Source organism: Pleurodeles waltl, chromosome 3_1, assembly GCF_031143425.1.
Source record: "Pleurodeles waltl isolate 20211129_DDA chromosome 3_1, aPleWal1.hap1.20221129, whole genome shotgun sequence".
NCBI lineage: Eukaryota > Metazoa > Chordata > Amphibia > Caudata > Salamandridae > Pleurodeles > Pleurodeles waltl.
In genome coordinates, this window is record NC_090440.1 from 171904377 (window position 1) to 171927583 (window position 23207).

A 23207-nucleotide genomic window follows, 5' to 3' on the forward strand; every position below is an offset into this window, starting at 1 on the left:
ACCTTGGAATGAGGTCTCTAGCTCAGACTCCGTAGGGACACGAAGACTGTGTCAGTGTCAAGGCGATGTGCAGCATCAATAGCACCGATGGCATCTGGTCGGAATCCCTCTGACTATCTGTTTAAGTGAGGAGTATTTATACAGATTTGCTTGGACCTCTGACATAGGTCTGTTCCCAAACAATAGATAACAAGACATACTTGGGACGGTAATTTATGTAAACAATTCCATCGAAGGCGTGAAGAGGGAAAGTACCTAATGTGAACACCTACAGTTTGTTTATCTTTGTTGCTTGATATTGACGCCTTAGCACGGTGGCACTGATAACACAAAACTAAAACATGGGCCTAACTAAAAACAAGGCAGCCATCTTAAAAGATTTTATTAAATACATGCGCTAAAACAGAGCAAGCTAAGTAGGGTAAAAGTCACTAGGTGACAGGGTCACGAGCCTGCAAGCCAAAGGCCAAGCTAACTCCTGTTTCCCATTAAAACAAACTACGATTCACTACATGAGTGAGTGGAAGAAACGGTTAAATGGCCTGTGGTGTCACTTCCGCTACCCCTAGCATTTTGGTGAATTGAGGGTGATGCCTACAGCATTTAGTTGTTGTCAGATCTCTTCTAGAATCAAGCCCTCACTTGTAATTGGCCATTTGTCACTTGCAATGAATGTTACTTTCATATTTCAGAGGCCCTCTTTGCTTTCTTGTGATTTTTTGCCCTCTGGTGCCGGCTGATTTGCCTAAGACGGCAGACACAGAAAAAGGTTTTAATTTTACCAAAATGAAGTGATGGGACCTTGAAGAAAAAGGCAACTGTTAATTTATCTAACAAGAAAATGTTTGTTGTTGCAGATTTTTGTCTGATAAAGAAATCATGACAAGTGCAGCCTCATAAAACAGTTTATGATGTTTGTATTTCTTTCCTTTGGAGGGTGAACACTCTCTACCCTTTCCTGTACTTGCCTCTTGCCTGCATTTGTCATGGTTGATACAAGTGATCTCTGCATCTGCCACCAGGTGTAGTGCAACTAGCTCTGCCTTCAAGTCCCTTTTCTGTTTCAAGTATGGCTTCAAATGCCGAAAGGCACAGACGTAAACCAACACATAACAGGCCCACAGGCACTTCTGCTGAGCAACACATGCTTCGTTGTATTCTTTTCTGACCTATTATTTTTATACTATTTTCTCATATTATTTACGTTAGCTTATTGGAATTTTTGATAAGCAGACAAAATATCATTAAACTGAACTTACGTGAAAACTTCACGACCCCATCCTGCCATTGCAGTGAACATTCTTGGCCCAAGGTCCCTGGCTGGGTTCATGGCACAGCCAGAGTTCATCCCTAAGGAACAGGCTAGAACAAAAATGAGCAAACCAACTGCCACCGGCTCCAATCCGTGAGGTGCTCCTTTATTCTTGGCGTCGCAAATAGCAAACAGAGAAAAAATGAGAAGAGCTGTTGATGCCACCTGTGTAATGAGAAGAAAAAATATCTAATTGCAATGATTTGTTTGAAAAAGTATCTTTTTTCACAGCTGTCTTCAAATAAATAGGCTTCTTTGCTCCCCTCCATGCACAGTTTTCTGCTAAATCATTTTACTGCAAATGTTACATTGATATTATCAATGACTTTATCAAAGATGTCATGAGAAATTTATTATGTGGGGTAATTAGCAGTTCATGGTGAGGGCACGAGTTATAGTGACCTTAGGGCACGAGCTATAGTCACCTGAGATAACTATAACAGGTCAATTTCTAAGGTTTGGTACAGTTAAAATGTGAGCCTAACTATAACGCCCCCTGTAACTTTAGGTTTTTTAAGTGAATTTTTATGTTTTTTAAATTGTATTTCCTAACTATAATGACCCTGTAAAACCTGTGTTTGTTTCAGTGAATTTCTACATTTTTTTTACATAAAGTAATTTTACTATACGCTAATCTAACCACCCCTGCACATGGCCTTCTGCTGTGCGCAGCAGCAGTTGGCCGCAGGGCCTGGTCTGTGGCCAGGCCCTGCAGCCAACTCCTATAACAACCAAACCCCGGGCTGCGCACTGGGGGGATTGGCCGCAGAGCTTGGCCTGTGACTGGCCCTGAAGCCAAACCCTATAACAACCAAACCCTGGGCTGTGCACCGCGCGGGTTGGCCGCAGAGCCTGTGGCCAGGCCTTGCAGCCAGCACCTTTAACAACCTAATCCTGTACGACCTCCCCCCCAGGCCGATCTTGGCCCCGGGGACCCTATCCCCTGGGTCCTGGCCTAAATATAACATTTTCTGGGGGTAGGAGGGCTGCACGGCCATCCTTTCCCAGGCCGATCTTGGCCCCTGGGACCTCCATTCCCCAGGGCCCAGCCATGTGACCTTGGTGCCCCCCAGAGCACCCAGTGACAATGCTGGGGACTGCAGGGCGCCTGAAGGCCCTCACAGTCCCAGCTGGCTCCCCACCTCCTGACCTCTGTGAGAGCAATATTTCCTCTGTTTCCATGCCTGCCTCTCTGCTGGGAGGGAAACAGAGGAAACCGCCACACACAGTGAGGGAGAGCTGTTTGACAACTCTCCCTCACTGCAAGTGGAATGTTGGCTCTGACTTGGCTGCAGCTGTTTTAGGCAGATTCTCGTTTCCGCTGTGTCTCTGGCCCAATTTTTATTTTTTGTAATGGCTCTGGGGGGTGGGGCGGTGGGTTTCCTCCCCCGCAGCTAAGGTGTCACGATGTCCCTACCCTGGCCCCTTTTCTTTTTTTTGGTCTGGGACTCATCTGAAGCCGAGTCCCAACATGGCTGCCAGCACTTTCTTGTTAAATTGTTGCCAGCCTATCAGATCCCAGCATGAGATCGGGAGGGTTTGCAGAGCCTTTGCATCCCTATATATACAAATTTGGATTTTCTTTAATTTCTTTAAAACTACTAAACGGATTTACACCAAATAACAAAAAGGGCACTTTCTGGACCAACAGCTGCCTTTTTGCTAAATTTGGTGTAATTCCGTACAGTGGTTCGGGCACTATTGCTGTTCAAAATCCCTAATGAAAAACACATGGGGAAAAAACGTTTTGGGACCCCCCCCGTTTTCTCCACCCCCTGCTTGATGGATCACCCCGTAACTTTCCAGACAGATTCTGAAGTGAGCGGCATATTTGCTTGGAAAATTACGGGACGATTCATCAAACTGTGCCAAAGTTATTATCAAAAACACTTTTTCTATAGAAACTAGATCCTCACTATCAATATCTAGCAGCGGCCATCACTTGGTATTGTTTTTATATATATATATATATATATATATATATATATATATATATATACACATATACACATATATATGAAACTTTCTTACAGGTCCTTCTATCCCCAAATCGAGGCACATGTGCGGGTGTGGAGTGGAGAACCCATAAAATCAACAAGCAGCCTCCTCAATGCAGGGAGAAAACATGCACACTTCCCCCGTAATTAGTTAATTAGTGCTTTATTATTGGAAACACACCCAACGCATTTTGACACCAATTGGTGTCTTGGTCATGAGTGAAAGTCAACATAAACAAAGGACAATGTAATTGATGAATTTTAACTCAAATTGTATTTTTATCTTTTACTTAGGTATAAGGGGTATACACTGCGGATGCGTCAGTGGACCCAACAAGCTAAGCATGTCTTTCTGTCTTTTTTAAGGGACGATTATTCATCTTTGTTTTCTGTCTATGTGCTCACTTGGGCAGAAGTGTTATGCCCAGGAGCTATAATATGTTTAAGGATATGCCCACTGGGCCGGGATTTGTATGTTTTTGTTTAAATATAATGAAAAGTTTAAGGTCATTATTTTCCTTAAATCATGTTGAAGGTCACTATTTTCCCTAAATCATGTTGAGTGAGGGGAAGCTCATGGTCATATGTTGGCTTATAAATTTGGGCAGGCCCTATTGATCATAATCTGTGAAATGTCTAAAGCTACAGCATTTTCTCTAATCATGAATGACTTGAACTATGCCTATTGTGGCAGTTATTTGTGTTTAAATGCTAGTTTGTAATTTCCATCTTGCATAATCAACAGCAGCATGCCCACTTGGGTGGTTACTTGAGTAAGATATTATGGGGGTATTGAATAAGGAACAGCAGGGATGTAAATATGGTCAGATATAATTTCAGATGATACCCTCATATGTAATACAACTGAAAATACTATGGTTACCTTAATTGCAGAGATTATTTTAAATTTATATTACTTTACAAGATGGCTGCCATTTTTTGAAGTACTGACACATCCGCAGTCCTTTCTTTATGTTTATCACAGATAATGTGTATTTACTCTCCTTTGTTTATGTCCACTTTCACTCGGGACCAAGACACCGGCTGGTGTCGAAACACGTTGGGTGTGTTCCCAATAATTAAGCACTAAGAAATTAACTACGCTGGAAGTACGCATGTTTTCTCCATATATATATATATATATATATATATATATATATATATATATATATGTATATATTTGTACTTTCCATAGGAAAATAGTTTTTTGTTTTACTAATAACTTTGGTGCCGTTTCACAAATCTTCACTAAATGTTCAAAACTAGTTAGTTTGCCAGTCACTTCAGCTGCTGTCTGGAAAAAAGAGGAGGTCTCAAAACTTGATTTCAATATATATATACATACATACATACAAACACACAGACACATAGACACACTAACTTGATTAAAATGAGCTCCCAAAGTCAATCATTAATCTCTCACACATGCAGGACTTCCTGTCAGAGTCCAAAATACAATCTAGATTCAAGCCTCTGTTACCTGTTTACTTTGATGTGGTTGGGCACAGGGGCCGCAGATCAACATGGCAGGTCTCAGCATGGCCACTCATCCTTGGTGGTTGTGACGGCTAGGTTGGTAGGGGGTCCTCCACTAAGGTAGAGTTGTTGGGCCTCTTGAGACTTGCAGCATATGAGGCAGAACAGGTTCTTGCCATGCTTTAGCGGGTTACAATTCCTCTCTGCTTCAAATATTCTTCCTTTTCAAAGCGCTTGACTCCCAGTCTGAAAAGTGTGTTCAGATTTCACTATTGCCATGACCAGTGCATACATAAATGTCCTCATTTTTAAGTTATCATGAAGATGTGTTGTTCGCAGATTTTAATACCATGAGTGGATTCAGAGTGTAAGCAGTTTCTACTTAAATTGTAAGAATATGTAGGAAAGCATATTGTTATCTCTTGCCCTCTGTTTTCTGCAGACAGCAGAAACCACGGACTGTCTGGTGTGAAGGTTTGTTCAGGATGGGCACATGGATTCTCCTCTAGTGGGTGCGTTCGTTCTCCATTGCTTCGCACTGCATTCTAAACACTAGACTTGTAATTACTGGTATTGTGACAACTTATGGCCCATTTCAGCTTCTACCTGCCTGTTTATTGGTATGTATCACCAGGAGTATTGACCCTTGCATGCCTTGGGCTGTTACCCTTTGAGTGTTGCTCTCCCTGGTATGGGGGATGGTGCACTCCCTAAGTGTAGTATGTTCTTCCTGGCTGAGGTACTCATTCGTTGATGAATTTTTTGTTTTAGGGCTTGAGGAATAGGGGCTTTCCTGCATTGCTGTTTGCTATTCTGACAAATTATTACTTTCTTCCTGTGCTGCCCTTTCTGCACAGTGATACAATGGGATGATAGTGTGAGATTTGTGTCTTGTTCCCAGCATTCAGCCAGACTTGGTTTTCCCCTGTCATTGTGCTGCCTGTCAGGTGTGTTTGGCCATTTAACAAGAAGGTTGGTTCCTGGGTTTTTCTTGTGTCTTGAGTGTCATTATGGACTCCATTTGCATTCTTGACGGTCTTTGGGCATTGCTCCATCTCTGTGCCCTGCCTGCATTGCTCGGGAAAGGCTAGGTCCTTTGGAGCCAGAATGTTCTATTGGTGGAATGTTACTGTTGGTTGTCAATGGTTCCTTCTCTTTAATTGCTGTGTTGTACTGTGGCACCCCATCTAGGACTAATGCTTGGGGGTTATCAGGTGGGTTGAGCTGCCTTTTCTGCCACTTCTTCTTGTTCGGCGGGAGAGATCCACAACATCTCCCTTATCTGGTGCTCTACAGGTCTCCAGTTGTTACCTGCATTGGCTGACTCAGCCTTCCATGTCTCTATGATTGGTGCTTAAGTGTCATTGTTTGGCTAATACTGCTTTGTAGTGTATTACAGTTTAGAATGCAGAATGTTCTTTTATCATGGGTCACTCATCGTGTTTGTGCACTGCTCGCCTCTACTGCCAGCTATAATGGACTTAGCTTGCGGGCATGACTACTGTTACCACATACTTGTGGGAAATATACACTGGTGGCTCTGATGTTCGATCCTTGTGGTGTATGGGTGTGTGGATGTCTGTTCCATCTTCATCCGGATCACTGACACAATAACGGAAACTCAAATAGTATGTGGACAGAATATTGTGTCAAAAATATTGAAGACCAAAATATCGAGAAGGTAAGTGCAAATAGGCAAGTATAGATTTACTGTTCTAAACTCCTCATCTACGTACCTTGATTTTACATATATATATATACATATATATATGTATGTGTGTGTGTGTGTGTGTCGTCAAGGTGCCTATATATATAGAGTTATATACAGTAAAACGTTACTTACCAATAGAAATTTACCTTCACTATTCTTTTTGTTTTCAATATTTTTGACACAACTTTCTGTCCCACGATGATTGTGTTTCTGATAATCTATCTAAATATTTCTCAGGCTTAACCCATCTGTCTCCCTGGTGGAAGTTGATGTCTGTGTGTGATGGTAACACTCTCCATACAGGGCCCATTGGTGGGCTTGATGTGGTTTTCTGGGTGCCCAAATTCACTTGTTGTTGGTCCCATTTGATTAGGTCCTAGTTGGCCAGTAGTGCCTGTGTGACGGTCCACAATCCTCAGATAAATCTATGGCTCCTCTATCCCACTTTATGTGCCTTGTTCTTTGGGATGCTCTCTTTTGGATGTGGTGAATTGATGCATCTGCCTCAGGAATTTGTTTTGACTTCACCGTCACAGATTCATATCCTGGTGACTCCATTCAGCTTTCAACCTACCAAGACCATTGAAAGGATACCAGTAGATACCTGTTATTCAGTGCCTTAAAGCCCCATAGAGTGTACATGCCTGAACATGTTTAATGTCTCGGACCTTATGGGCTGTGTTGCTGCTCTACAGTTCCCTCTTCTGTTTTCTCTAGGCGCAGTGTTGTTCAAGGCTCAGTCAGCTGTGTTTTTCTTCCTCTTTAGTATTGCCTTTTGATTCACGCCTGCCCTCTAATCTTCTGCTCGAGTTATGGTGTCATGCTCCATTCAGTGGGCCTTTACTTTCTTGGCTTGTTTGTCTGCTAGCCAACTTTCCTATGAATCTTCACCTGCTTTCTCTGTGCTCTTGCTGTCTTTATTCTTGTTGTGTACATGTGTTACTTTCCAGGTTGTTGCTTGAGTTTCTCTGCAGTTTTTTGGGGTCAGTTGCCTATGCAATCGTATGGGTCTGCTGCCCATTGCACCTTTCTTGTAGTGTTTTTGCATCCTGTTTATAGTCAGGCTGCACGCTTGTGCATCCTCACGTACGTAAGGGCTAGGGTGAAAAAGACAGACAAGGGGTAACATCTTGATTATTTACAATACATTTTCATGACGCTGAGTCTTAGTATTCCTTGTCCCAGCCCTAATTCATGCACCTTCCCCTTTCAAAGGCCTACTATGTGGCACTTTTGTCAGGACTCTGTGATAATTGGTGCTTAATACGGACATCTGGATCCTTGGATGGCCATGGCCATGTTACTGGTAATGGAGGCAGGGATTTAGAACGGAAAGGAGAGAAACACGTTTCCAATATTTTAGAAAGGGATAATAACTTTTTTTCCAGTTCTCGATTATAGTGTTATCTTTCTCAGGGTGAGGTCCCAGTTTGCATGAACACTAGGACGAGAAAATGTTGAATGCGCTCCGGGAAATCAACTGTGAAATTTAAAATTGGGTTTTGAATCAGTTATAAACACTTTCCAACCTGAACAATCAAGAACACATAAAACATAAAAAACCTCACAACTGTGTGCAATAAACTTCACCAAATTTGGCATTCTCTCTGCAACCAGTCAGTAAGTAAATGGAACCAATATTATAAAGCTAAATCTGTGCATTTTACGACAGGACATACAGTTCAAGCCGTCATCAGTGGAGGTATGGATTGAATCCGGCGGCCACTCCAAAAAACATGAATAATGTTAATGTTTGCATTTTTACAATGCACCACTCAGGAAGATAAATACATGCCCAAATCTTTGAACACTTTAAGCAAAGTGTTGGATCTGGCCCTTTTTGCTGGGTCATCCCCAAACTTTTTACCTCCTTCCTTCTATTTTTTTCTGACCTGTTTTTGTTGGCTTTAGGACTCTGGGCACTTTACCACTGCTAACTAGTACTAAAGTGCGTATGCTCTCTGTCTAAATTGTATTGGCTATTGGTTATCCATGAATGGCATATTTGATTTACTGGTAAGTCCATAGTAAAATGCACCAGAGGTGCTCAGGGCCTATAAATCCAGTGCTACTAGTGGGCCTACAGCACTGATTGTGCCACCCACATGAGTACCCCTGTAAACATGTCTCAGAGACGCCATTGCAGTGTCTGTGTGTGCAGTTTTGCACTCTCAGTTTGACCTGGCAAGTGTACCCACTTGCCAGACCCAAACCTTCCCTTTTAGTACATGTAAGGCATCCCTAAGGTAGGCCTTAGGTAGCCCCCTGGGCAGAGTGCAGTGTATTTAAAAGGGAGGACATGTACTGGAGTGTTTTACATGTCCTGATGGTTAAATACTGCCACATTTGTTTTTCACTATTGCAAAGCCTATCTCTCCCCTGATTTAACATAGACATTGCCTTTAAATATCTTTTAAGGGTAATTTTCCATTGGGAGCAGATGGAGATATGGAATTTGGGGTCTCTGAACTCACAATTTAAAAATACATCTTTTGGTGAAATTCAAATCAAATCAAATCAAATCATTAACATTTATAAAGCGCGCTACTCACCCGTGCGGGTCTCAAGGCGCTAGGGGAAAAAGGGGGGGTTATCGCTGCTCGAACAGCCAGGTCTTTAGGAGTCTCCGGAAAGCGGAGTGGTCCTGGGTGGTCCTGAGGCTGGTGTGGAGGGAGTTCCAGGTCTTGGCCGCCAGGAAGGAGAAAGATCTCCCACCCGCTGTGGAGCGGCAGATGCGAGGGACAGCAGCGAGTGCGAGGCCAGAGGAACGGAGGAGGCGGGTGGGGACGTAGAAGCTGAGGCGTCTGTTGAGGTATTCCGGTCCCTTGTCGTGGAGGGCTTTGTATGCGTGGGTGAGAAGTCGGAAGGTGATCCTTTTGCTGACTGGGAGCCAATGCAGGTGTCTCAGGTGTGCGGAGATGTGGCTGCTGCGGGGTATGTCGAGGATGAGGCGGGCCGAGGCGTTTTGAATGCGTTGCAGGCGATTTTGGAGTTTGGCTGTGGTCCCGGCGTAGAGGGTGTTGCAGTAGTCCAGGCGGCTCGTGACGAGGGCGTGGGTCACGGTTTTTCTGGTGTCGGCGGGGATCCAGCGGAAGATCTTGCGGAGCATGCGGAGGGTGAGGAAGCAGGCGGAGGACACGGCGTTGACTTGCTTGGTCATGGTGAGAAGAGGGTCCAAGATGAAGCCGAGGTTGCGGGCGTGGTCTGTGGGGGTCGGTGCGGTGCCGAGGGCCGTGGGCCACCAGGAGTCGTCCCAGGCGGACGGGGTGTTGCCGAGGATGAGGACTTCCATTTTTTCAGAGTTCAGCTTTAGGCGGCTGAGCCTCATCCAATCTGCGACGTCCTTCATACCCTCTTGTAGGTTGGTCTTGGCGCTGGCGGGGTCCTTGGTGAGGGAGAGTATAAGTTGGGTGTCGTCGGCGTAGGAGGTGATGATGATGTCGTGCTTGCGTACGATGTTGGCGAGGGGGCTCATGTAGACATTGAAGAGTGTCGGGCTGAGTGATGAGCCTTGGGATACGCCGCAGATGATCTCGGTGGGTTCTGAGCGAAACGGAGGGAGGTAAACTCTTTGGGAACGGTTTGAGAGGAAGGAGGCGATCCAGTCCAGGGCCTGGCCTTGGATTCCGGTGGAGCGGAGGCGGGTGATTAGGGTGCGGTGACAGACGGTGTCAAATTGGTCTTTAGATTGTCTTTTTGAAAATGCCACTTTTTGAAAGTGGACATTTTCTTGCTTAACCATTCTGTGCCTCAGCCTGGCTGCTGAATACTTGTCTGGGTCAGAATGACAGTTGGGCTGTTTATGAATTCACTCTAGACAGTAACACAAAGGGAGCTGAGGTGTGTCCTCCATATCCTGATGAGTATTCTTGAGCTAGAGTGGGAGGGAGGAGCTGACACCTGCACTTGAAAGGGCTGTGCCTGCCTTCACACAATACAGTCTCCAACCACATAGTGTGTGTCTGGGCCAGGGCAAGAAAGAGGCAGGGTCTTGTGCACTACAGACTTTCCTTTGAAGCTTGTCTACATCAAAGGCAAAAATGAGTATACGTATTGGACTGCTGTCTCCAAAACTTCAGGTTACTTCTGGATCAAGAGGATCTTCTGCCAAGGAGATGAGCTTGATGCTTGAGAAGGACCTGCCACTCCTCCTTTCACTTTGCTGTGCTGGCCTGCTGCTTCTGCCTGAAGAAGGAAAGGACTGGACTTTGCTTTCTGAAAACCTGCTTGTGAAGTTTCTCCAAGGGCTTGGAAACTGGTAGCTTGCGAGGGAAAATCCATGCGCTGCTGTGTCCAGTAATGCAGCATCTGTCCTGCGCTGAAAATTCGACACAGCGCCTGCCTTGCAGCTGAAGAATGAATGCAGCGCCTGCTCTCAATGTGGACCCTTCGCACAGCGGGTCGGAAATTTCCATGCATCGGCCCTGGGCATCAAAATCTACAACATCACTGCACAGACCTGAGGCTGCTGGTCCGGAAATAGACAAACCCCTTCCCTGCAAGGAGAAAGAATCGACGCATGGCCTCACTCGCGAGTAAGGAATCGATGCATCGTTTGCTTTTTTGACGCACGCTCGCCCATGAGGCTTTATTTTTGGCACATACCAGGTACTTTGTGCTAAAATAACGCATCCATTGTCATATATGGATTAAGACTCTTTTTACTTGAAAAATTTAAACTTTGCTTGTGTATGTTGGATTTGTGTTGTTGTGGTCTTTTTTGGTTTAGATAAATATTGGCTATTTTTGTAAAGTGGTGTGGACTGTTTTTGTGGTGTTTTCACTGTGTTACTGTGTGTGTTTGTGCAAATACTTTGCACATTGCCTCTGAGATAAGCCTGGCTGCTTGTGCCAAGCTACCAAGAGGATGAGCAGGGGTTATCTGAGCTGTGTATCTCCCTTACCCTGGCTAGAGTGAGGGTCCCTACTTGGACAGGGTGTAAAGTGACTAGAAAACTAGAGACCCTATTTCTAACAAGAAGCAGGTATAGTTTTTTTTTTATATGTGTAAGACATTTAACATTGCCATCTTTTTAATTCTCGCATATCTACCTGAAATGTTGATCATAACTGTGGATGTTTTATGCATAGCTGGTGTGAAACTGTCTCAGCATATTTGAGTCTGTAACTCTGAATTGTAGTTTTGGTCCCCCTAACAGACACACCCAGCCCAGTGAGTTAGTGTTTTACCAGAATAATCCTACACGTGATTCAAGATTAACTTTTTATACCTCATCTTTACTAATCTGCACTGTTAGTTTCCTCTAAGTAAGTCTAGGTAAGTTGAAGTTTAGGCAGTGTGACATAAAATATGCATGATAATAACCTGATTACTTACCTGTAATCTTTAAGATTTACTCTTCCTCATCATAGCCCCAATGTTGCGACAGTGGAGGCAAACACACCCCTTAATGCATGCAACTCATTTTTCTTTTTAAATTAGGTCTGTCCACATCTCATATCTCCCTGTGTTGCTGCAAATATGAAACATTCATGTGACCATGGCGTGAAAAGGAGGGTCCAAGGGCTGCTGAATATGCAGTGGTACAAAAAGAGGAGGCCATCAAGGCCTTTTCTACCCCTCATGACTTTACAAAGATCCAGTGATAAAAAGAAAGCAAAGGACAAAGAAAACAGAAATACCCGATGCCTTGGGAAGGAGAAAGAGCACCAACCTCCTCAAGCCAGTGGATACTTGGACCTTGGGTAGTAAGCTGGATTGATAACGTTCCATTAAAAGGAACCCAATTGGCTTAGACAGAATGGAAAAGAATCAGAGGTAAGACTTTGCTCACAAAGTACCAAACTTGGAAGGTCTTCAACCCCCACCTCATAGCAGCTTTTGTTAAAATCAGTTTATCTGGAGGATTCAGATTGATCTATTCAATGATGAACCAGCAGGTCTCGATGCATCACAATCAGATCTCTTGTTGTAAGTCCAGAGATTCAATTGCTCACTAGGAAAGGACATGACGGACCAAAGGCTTGTGGTGGAGGCATAATTGTTTTACTGTGAATATATAGACCATCCTTTTCTCTTGGACGGGAAGCCCCAGTCGCCAAAGGGGTGTGTGAAATGTTATCATTTGACCCTTTTGATCATGAAGCTCCTGACTACAAAGGTGAAAGGATTAGCAATGCTGGTATGCATTTGACTTCTAGACACAGTTCCAGGAATTATGTATGGAAGGTGAGGACACAACTGTGATTTTGGACTAGGATATGGAAGAAGGACATGGATCTAGGAAATATGTGTGCAAGCTTAGGGCACAACTGTGATTATGAAGAAGTGTGCATATTGTTTGGGTATCCTGATATGCTTGATGGATTGACAGTGCTTGGACCAGCTAATCATCCATACAAGGGTAGGCAACCCTACGCCAAATCTGATCACCACGTAATGAGAAAAAGACAGATGAATATATAGGAATACTGAATGAAAGACAAAATTAATTTGTACTATTCATGATTGATCTATTGGAGCTCTTATGAGGACACACAATCCACAGACTGAAGAAGAGAAACTATCAAATGGAGAGTATCTACCTTGAAAGAGATCTAGTAGAAATACGTATCCATGGTCTTCAATCTGGTAACACTTCGGAAAGCCTGACACACTCAAGTTCAAAAATAGAATTTTATACAATTGCGTCCCACACTTGTATAGGAACAGGAATGATGGTGCCTTTCTGCAGGATATATTTAATGCCCTGATATTGAGTGAACTGCTACTGTGATTCTTTGGAAGAAGAGTTATACAGTCTGTTACTGTCTTGATGTATTCCCTCTCTTGCGGTCCTGATCCACTGATTCTAGAGGTGGAATCATATATGGGGAAATTCACCCTCCTCTAGATCTTCAAGCGTATCTGTCCATTACCAATGTTATTAATGGCAGCTGCCCCACCGAACATTTTTGGAAGTACATTCTAATCTCTTAACTCACTTTAATTCTGGATAAGTCACGGTCTTGCTACTTTAGCATTTTGGTGCCACGTTAGACAATGTTTTGCTGCGTGTCCCACCAATGTGCAAGGGAAAGTTCTGCCAGTGCTTCCCTGGCCTGTCACAACTAACCACGGACACCACACAGATTGTTTTGTCTAAAGTCAGTCATCACCTCTATGTAGAGAGATCTCACCCCAGTCATGCCCTAAACACAAGAGTTTGTTCTACTCCAGAACAATCCAGTTGAATTATTAGACCCTCTTGGTATGTAGTTTAGAAGTTTACAATCTGATGTTCTTAATATGTAGTTTAGAAGTTTTTAATCACTGTAACTGCTGTACATAATTGCCACAGGATTGAAGCATACTTACCTGCTCTGCAAATCCATTTATGATGGAAAGAAATGGTGCTGGATATGTGGCAAAAATATGTGCTGTTGCGTTTGGTCCTGAGACTGCAAGCTTTCCATCAGCAAAAGACATGAATGCATCTATAAAAGAATAAGGCATCTGTGATTTTTTTAAAATAGTTGTTTATAGAATATGAAGCAGTAATACTTGAGAAAAACATCATCTCACAATCTACTGAGGTAGCAAAATGCAGACGTGAAGCGAGCAATCAACACTAGAAGGTTTAGCCATTTACAATGAAAGTTCAAAGGAACGGATTGAAAAAGTATCACAAAAGAGATATGTTAAGGATTTGGATAAACAATATAATATTGTGTGATTTCACAACCTTAGTACACTGTACTACCTGCTGATGCATTGACTGGTTCAGCCCAGGAGAGGTTTTGAAAAGACATTGTTACCGTCAATACTTTTACCCAATACCATATTGACTCAGACAATCATAAGGAGAGTATTAGCTTATAGAGAGTCTGGATGATTACATCATTTACAAAACAATATTCTATTAATTGGTGTTGGATCTAGCCTTTTCTGCAGGGTCTCCCCAAATGGTTTGAATTTTTTCCTTCCACTTTTTTGCTGAATTCATTTTTGTTGGCCTTAGGACTCTATGCACTTTACCACTGCTAACTAGTGCAAAGGTGGTTGTGTTTTCTCTCCTAAACATGGTTTGATTGGGATATACCTAATTTGCATATTTAACTTACCTATAAGTCTCTTATAGAGAGGTATACCATTACCCACAGCCTGTAAATTAAATGTTATAAGTGGTCCTTCAGCACGTATTGTGCCACCCACTTAAGTAGCACCTTTAAACATGTCCCATGCTTGCCACTGCAGCCTGAATGGAGTTTTAAACTGCCATGTTGACTTGGCATTTATACCCGCTTGCCAAGCCTGAAACTCCCCTTTTATTAGATATAAGTCACCTTTAAGGTAGGCCCTAGGAAGTCCCTAAGGCATGGTGCTGTTTAACTAAAAGGTTGGACATGTACTTTTAAGCTTACATGTCCTGGCAGTGAAAAAGTGCCAGATTGTTTTTTTCGCTACTGTGAGGCATATCTCTCCTATATCATAACATTGGAGATTCCTTATTACGTTTAATAAGCTGACATTCCTAGGTGGGCACATTTCGATATGTCATGTTTAGTATGTATCCGGGCAGGAAATTAAACAAGATGGTAAGCCCCGCGCAAATCCAATTTTGTGTATATGCGTGCATTTTTTTACTTGATCGATAAGGGTTGAGATCAGAGGCCGAGGGTATTTGTTTTTAATAGTGATGTTGTGCAGGATCCAGGGCCCTATAGTCAATACAGCTCCTAAGTCCACAACACCTTTTTTTAGGGGCAAAAACAAAAAATTGTGGTGATGAAGCTGGGGACCTAGAAGATCGTATAAAGCCTATAGCCAACATTTCATCTAAGTACTGGCACAAATGGGAGTTCTCCTTCTCTGTTAAAGTGTAAATTTGACAACACAGGATTTGTGAGCCTGGTTGTAGATCTATCCAACAGTCTAAGGGACAGTGCAGTGGCAAAGTAGTGGCCTTCGCCTTATCGAACCATAACCTTTGTCCTTCCTTATAATCTGGTCCCGGGTGTCTCTTTTTGTCTGCACATGTCTTATGCATTTATTTTGCCGATTTTAGATTGTCTTGAGCATTTCTTTGAAATTCACTCAATTGTTGTAAAAAATCTTGTACAGTGGGAGTAGGTAACTGAGGTACTACATTCAAATCCAACATGCGAGGATGATACACATAATTACAGTAAAAAGGTGGATTTTCAGTAGATGCAAGGATTACACTGTTATATGCAAATTCGGTGGCCCACAAATACTTTCACCAATCCACTTCAGGGCTTAGAAAATAACAATGTAAATATTGCTCCATACACTGGTTGATTCTTTCAGTCTGTCCATCTGATTGTGGGTGGTGACTGGACGACAGGTGGATATCCATATTCAATTCCTGGCAAAGGTATTTCCAAAATTTGGATACAAATTGTGGTCCTCAATGGTAAACTAACACCGAAGGAAGCCCATGGAGACGAACTATAGGTTGTAAGAAAACTTGGGCTAATTGTATGGCAGAAGGTAAGGTTTTTAGAGGGATAAAGTACACCATTTTGGTCAAATGATCTACTACTACTAGAACAGTAGTAAACCCAGCCTGGTATGTTGGTAATTCTACGATGAAGTCTAATGATACAGTGTGCCAGGTGGCAGGTGGCGTAGGTAAGGGTTGCAAAAGACCAGCAGGAGCTTGGTATGAACATTTCCATTGTGCGCAAGTAGCATAATTTGCTACATAAGCCTATGCATCTTTGGATATGGATGGCCACCAAAAATGTCATTGGAGGATCTCTAGGGTCTTTTTTCCCCCTGGGTGACCAGCAAGCTTACTAGCACGGCACCACTCACAGGCTTTGTCTTATAATTTTTTGTGGGTAGATATAACATACTAAATAGACATACTCTAACCCCTCACGTCTAGTGACATCTGTATTGTGGTGTCGCGGGGTTTCTGTGGCTGCAGTACGTTCCTGCTCTACTTGCACCTCTTGTAAAAAATATGAATCAAGGAAAATTGCCCCCACAATTTAGTCTGAAGAGATAATAAAAGGTGGTTCTTCCACTTGTTCATTAGTAGACTGGGTTATTCTAGAAAGTGCGTCTGCTTTTCTATTCTTACGAACTGGATCAGAAAATCATAATCACTGAAGAATTGGGACCACCTCAACTGTTGCACAGATAAAGCACTTGCGGTTTTAAGGAACTGTAAATTCCTATGATCTGTGAGAGTGGTGATTGTATGTAAACTCCCTAGGAGATAATGTCTCCATTCCTCAAAGGCTTATTTTATTGCTAGTAATTCTTGATTTACTATTGAATAATTTGTTTTGGCTGGATTCAGTCTATGGGAGAAGTAAGCCACTGGGTGGAGCTCGCCGGTCCATAATCGCGCTGAATCAAAACCCTACCCACCACTACTTGAGAGGCATCTGCCTCGACCACAAACAGTTGTGTAGGGTCTGGGTGACGTAAAATTTAAGCTTACTGAACTTGTCTCTTAATTGGTGGAAGACCTTATCTGCCTCTTCTCCCCACTGAAACTTCATTCCTTTACGGAGTAATTTAGTGATGGGAGCAACAATATTAGAAAAGTAATTGATAAAACCCCTGTAGAAGTTGGCAAAGCCCAGAAAGCTTTGTACTTCTCCGACACTTTGCAGGGCTTTCCACTGAGCAGTAGCCTCAAACCTTTTAGGGCCCATCTGTACCCCGTTTGCGGTTAGAATATACCCGAGGAACTCCACTTCTTGAACATAAAAACTACACTTTTCTAGCTTTGCAAAGAGGTGATGTTTTCATAAGGTTTGGAAAATGGCTTTGACATGGATGACATGTTCTTCATAGGTATTGGAATAAACTGAAATATTGTCAATATAGACAGCAGCACACTGATCGATTAAGTCATGTAGGGCTTTGTTGATAAAATATTGGAAGGTGGCAGGGGCATTGCATAGTCCGGAAGGCATAACAAGGTATTCGTACAAACCCAATTTATTTGAAAAAGCTGTTTTTCACTCGTCACCCTCTCAGACTCTTACAAGATGGTAAGCCCCACGCAAATCCAATGTTGTGTATATGCGTGCATTTTTATCTTGATCGATAAGGGCTGAGATCAGAGGCAGAGGGTATCTGTTTTTAATTGTGATCTTGTTTAGGACCCTATATTCATTACAGCTCCTAAGTCCCCCCCCCTTTTTCAGGGACAAAAAATAGCGGTGATGAAGCTAGGGACCTATAGGATCGTATAGAACCTATAGCCAGCATTTCATCTAACTACTGGCGCAAATGGGAGTTCTCCTTCTCTGTTAAAGTGTAAATTCGACTATACAGGATTTGTGAGCCTGGTTGTAGATCTATCCGACAGTCGAAGGGATGGTGTGGTAGCAAAGTAGTGACCTTCCCCTTATCGAAAATATCTGCAAAATCTTAATATACTGAGGGTAACTTGTGTTCTCCTTTTTCTGAATCTCCCATACATGTTGCAATACCTTTACCAGGAATGCTTTTAAAGTCATTGGATGCCTTGTATAACTTTGAATTGGGGTACACATATCACATCAAATTGAATGGTTTCACGTTCATTAGAGAAAAGGTACACTATCACCTCACAAGTAGTTTTCGTGACTGGACCAGAAAATAAGGGGCTACCATCGATAGTCTTAACTACCTCTGGACTGATCTTAAGCAGAAGCGGAATTACTAGCTTCTCAGCAACTGAATCCACCAGGAGCTTGAGAGAAACCAGATGGTCTGAAGAGACTCATTCCACCCACGCGGATATATATATAAATGGTGGAATTCTCTCTGGAAGCTAGTTTGAGCCAAAAAGTGAGAGACTTCTGGTCTTTATACACCCGAACAACTGGTCTCCACCATAGTCGGGTGTTTTAGTTTCCCTCAAACATTTCGCTTTCAGAGCTCTTGGCCCCTACAGACTGGGCTTGACCGTACAGTCCTTTAAAAAGTGACCTTTTTTTCCACAATACAAACACAACTTTTGGTCACGTCTTTGTTGTTGTTCTTTTTTAAAAAGTGGACCTCTAATGGTACCGATTTGTATTGGTTTGCTTTCATTTGTGCCTCTGATTATGAACAGCTTATTGTCAGTATGACCTTTGTCACTCCGCCTCTCTGATAAACGGTGATCCAGTTAAACTACTAAAACAATTAGCTCTCTACAAGAGTCAGGTGGATTTACCACTTGTGCTAATAGGTCCTTGAGTTATTCTTTCAGTCCTCTATAAAACTTTATAAGTCTTTATTCCGCTGCTTTAGATTGAGCAGTTCAGAGTCTAGTGATTGCATAAATGTATGCTTGTTGAACATTTTTTCATTTCTGCATTAAAGGCCTGACAGTCTTATAATAATGGGTCATCCTGCTCTACTAAAGGATTAGACAATTAAGCAGTTGTACCCGCCAGATGTGAGAGGAGAAATGCTACCTTAGACTGCTCATCAGGAAAAGAGGCTGGTCGGCATAAAATATGAAGGTGACATTGATTTAAAAATATTGCATATTTTGCAGGATCCCCTGCATAACGCTCTGGAGGGGCTAATAGTACCAGGGGTGGTGTAGTGACCTGGATTACTGGGGCATTACTTGGTGACTGTCCCCCCATGAAGAACAGTTGAAACTTTGCATTATCCATGGCCTGCTTTGGTTTGGGTCCAAAAAATGCAGTTTTATAGAAAGAAGGTGGTTGGACTGTGGGTGTGGTTTGCAGAGCATCCAATCGTTGTGAGAGCACCTGTGTTTTGCGTTGTAAGTTTCTTAACATGTGTGCCAAATCGGCAGGGTGACCTCTTGTGTCTCTATTGTGTCCATGCACGAAATTAAACATGGGCTTGCTGTACTGTCAAGCACTGACCTGTTCGTCCCACAGACACAATGTTGACCCAATTTGCTTTTTACCAACTCCACCTAGATGTTGCGTGCCTCCCACTTACTTGTACGTGATCAGCACAGATACGTTCTGGGGGAAAGCGGATGGATGAGATAGTGTGAGAAATACGGACATCGCCTGGCTGGATCAGGATGGCTAGCGGTGGTCTACGAAGAACAGACATCTCCAATGATGAATTAAACATTAGTCAAAGAACACTTTTCATGTAACCAATATTCTAAACTACTCTTTGCCAATTCCCACAAACTGGGTGCACCTGTCAGGGTCCCTCTTCCCTCTTTTGATAGCTCTCCCCTCTCTCTATGGTTCTTCAAGAAACGTATGGAACCTGCAATCAGACACAATGTTTAGCCTTCTATACTATCTACATGTATTCCCACCTTGTTTCCAAGTTCATGTGGCCCCACTGGAAGACCTACCTAAAGTGTTCCAGGAATTCAGTGTAAGTCTTGCTCGTTGGGTCTTGATGAGACTTTCTAAAACACAGTCACACTCACAATCATAGACATATAATAGGCGATAAAGAATGGGAATCAATTCTTAAGTATTTCGATGTCTGAAATATTCAGATATTAATCAAAGCAGAGTGTTAGTATCGGAAAGAACACAGTTCAGTGTTTTAACCACACTGAGAGCATAAGGTTAATATACTCAAGCTCACTTTCGTATGTAATTTGTGTCATCACAGTGACAATTGAACATGGAAATAACAGACCTTTGATTCACGTTTTGAAACTAGCGTGTGCCAAGCACTGAGTGTTCTTTATCATAGGTAATGATTAGTATCACACAAATGCAACATAAAACTCACCTACAACAAACATGTTCATAGTACATCGTTGAAATAGCATTTGTCCAACACGCACTCAAATTTGTACTGTCATTGCAAGCTAACAACAATGAGCATTAATATTCGGCAGGTGGCAAGTATTCAAGTAACCAAGGACACTGATAGCATGCCCTACTAGTGTGTGCTGCCCGTCTGAACATCCTGCAATCAACTATCAAAAGTAACCAGTAAGAAGCCTTTCAAGCGTGTGCAGCGCTTTACTGCCTTTTATGATGCTAATCTTCTTGATCTCTTCTTTTCTAGGATCGGCAACCACAACACTGGGCTGAGGAATAGATGATCCAGGAAAAAGCACAAAGGAGCACAGAATCTCACTCTGCATCTGAAGACCTCTGGCCACACCCAGTCTGAGTCATGAGGCTGCTGTACCTGGCCACACCCTGTCAGAGTCATGAGGATGCAACATGCCCCAAATTCTTACACTAGTTCTAAAACAATCATTGGCTCAAGTAAACATTTCTCAAAAGCAAAAACAATCACTGACCCTTGCAAGGGCAGGTGATTTGCTTTAGGGGCACGCTTTACTAAATGCCAGATGTGGGTTCTGGAGCATATTCGGGTTTGCAGGCCCAACACTGAGTGAGTCCTGAACCCCCAAGATGATTCGCACCAGTCCTGGACCCTTGGTTATAGTGCAAACGGTGCCCAGTTTGCCAAATTCCAAAACTGAGGACCTAGACAAAAGTTGGCCAAAAAGTGCACAGAGAACCAGGAAAAGGTCAGGACCAACCTGCTCGCCTATACCCCCAAGGTGCATTGCTGGTCGGATTTACTTCATAACTTCTTGCGCTATGTTCTTCTCTGCAGCAGAAAATCCTTTTCAGCAGTCCTTTGCCAAAGAGGTATCTGACCTCGTGGAATTGTCTTCGGGCTACAGCCTTCTGCCTCATCCCTCTGGAGTTTTTCGACTTCCATTTTGGTGACTAAGTCTGAATGTAGAAATCTTCAACGCAGCTTTGACCCAAGGCCATCCACCAACAATGTTCCCTCCTCAGACGTCTCCTTCAGCCTTGCCCTGCTGAACTCTACCTCCTCAGACATTTTACTTCAAGATTTTTTTCAAGTCTGAAGGTAAGCGCTGACCGGCCCCAATTCACTTCTTGTATCTGAACAGTGCTCCATTGCGGTTGGCCTTAACTTTCAACTTTGGCCTGGTCTCTCGCGACAAGATGTCCTCAGTTGGTGCTTTGATATTTAAAAAATTCATAACCCTGGTTCTATTGATTGATGTTTTGCCGTTTTGGTGTGAAATGATTAATACAATTTACTCTATTTTAAAAATTGGTATGGGGTTTTTCTTGTGTTTTGCTTTCACGTTATTACTGTTTGTGCTGTATTAATATTTTACACATTTCGTGGCTACAAAACTAACCTCGGTTAAGCACAGGTTACTTTGACTTTTTGTGGTTCGCCCCGCAAGGGATTTTTTGCTGTTCCCTGAGCAGGGCTCACACCCCAATCAACCAATCAAACAACAACCCAATTTATCACAATTAGTAATCCCATTAGCTCACAGAGTCACTACAGTATCTATTTATTCAACCAGGATAGGCTTGAATTGGGCATCCTCCCAGTACTGTAATTTTTTCTTCAGGCAATAGAGACCCTAAAAAACATACATCTATTCAATTTAGCATGACTTTTGCAGTTATTTGTACTAGTAAACAGTAGCACATTGTAGGAAAATGCCACTGTTGGCATGGTTACCCCCTAACATTTTGCCTTTTGTTGGTGTTAGTTATGATTGAAAGTGTGCTGGGACCCTGCTAACCAGATCCCAGCACCAGTGTTCTTTCCCTAAACTGTACCTTTGTCTCCACAATTGGCACAGCCCTGGCACACAGATAAGTCCCTTGTACATGGTACCCCTGGTACCAAGGGCCCTGTGGCCAGGGGAGGTCTCTAAGGGCTGCAGCATGTATTGTGCCAACCTAGGGACCCCTCACTCAGCACATGCACACTGCCTCACAGCTTGTGTGTGCTGGTGGGGAGAAAATGACTAAGTCGACATGGCACTCCCCTCAGAGTGCCATGCCCACAACCCACTGCCTATGGCATAGGTAAGTCACCCCTCTAGCAGGCCTTACAGTCATAAGGCAGGGTGCACTATACCACAGGTGAGGGCATAGCTGCATGAGCACTATGCCTCTACAGTGTCTAAGCCAATTCTTAGACATTGTAAGTGCAGGGTAGCCATAAAGAGTATATGGTCTGGGAGTCTGTCAAATACGAACTCCACAGTTCCATAATGGCTACATTGAATACTGGGAAGTTTGATATCAAATGTCTCAGCACAATAAATCCACACTAATGCCAGTGTGTGATTTAGTGATAAATGCACACAGAGGGCATCTTAGAGATGCTCTCTGTATACCAGTCCAACTACTAGAGCTAGGCTGACCAGTTTCTGCCAGCCTGCCACATCCAGACGGGTTTCTGGCCACATGGGGTGAGTGCCGTTGTGCACTCTGTGGCCAGGAACAAAGCCTGCACTGTGTGGAGGTGCTTCACACCTCCCCCTGCAGGAACTGTAACACCTGTCAGTGAGCCTCAAAGGCTCAAGCCTGGTGTTACAGTGTCTTAGGGCACTCCAGCTAGTGGAGTTGCCCACCCCCTGGACACAGCCCCCACTTTTGGTGGCAAATCCGGAGGAGATAATGAGAAAAACAAGGAGGAGTCACCCTCCACCCAGGACAGCCCCTGAGGTGTCCTGAGGTGACCCCTGTCTTAGGAAATACTCCATCTTGCTTTGGAGGATTTCCCCCAATAGGATTAGGGTGGTCCACCCCCCCCACAGGGAGGAGGCACAAAGAGGGTGTAGCCACCCTCAAAGACAGTAGCCATTGGCTACTGCCCCCCCAGACCTAAACACACTCCTAAATTGAGTATTTAGGGGTGACCCTGAACCCAGAAAACCAGATTCCTGATGACCTACAACAACAAGAAGGACTGCTGACCTGAAATCCCCGCAGAGACGACGGAGACGACAACTGACTTGGCCCCAGCCCTACCGGCCTGTCTCCA

At 43.3% G+C, this 23207-nt stretch overlaps 1 protein-coding gene across 1 annotated transcript in view; it reads right to left on the bottom strand.

Annotated features, from left to right (window-relative positions):
- The window catches only part of LOC138283891 (aquaporin-9-like), a 194078-nt gene that overhangs the window by 34012 nt on the left and 136859 nt on the right, over positions 1-23207 (bottom strand). Inside the window, exons 4-5 of the mRNA XM_069222096.1 lie at positions 13815-13933; positions 1260-1477 (exon numbers count right to left, since the gene is read on the bottom strand). Of these exons, the coding sequence (XP_069078197.1) occupies positions 1260-1477; positions 13815-13933 (337 nt within the window). The remainder of the gene's footprint in view (positions 1-1259; positions 1478-13814; positions 13934-23207) is intronic.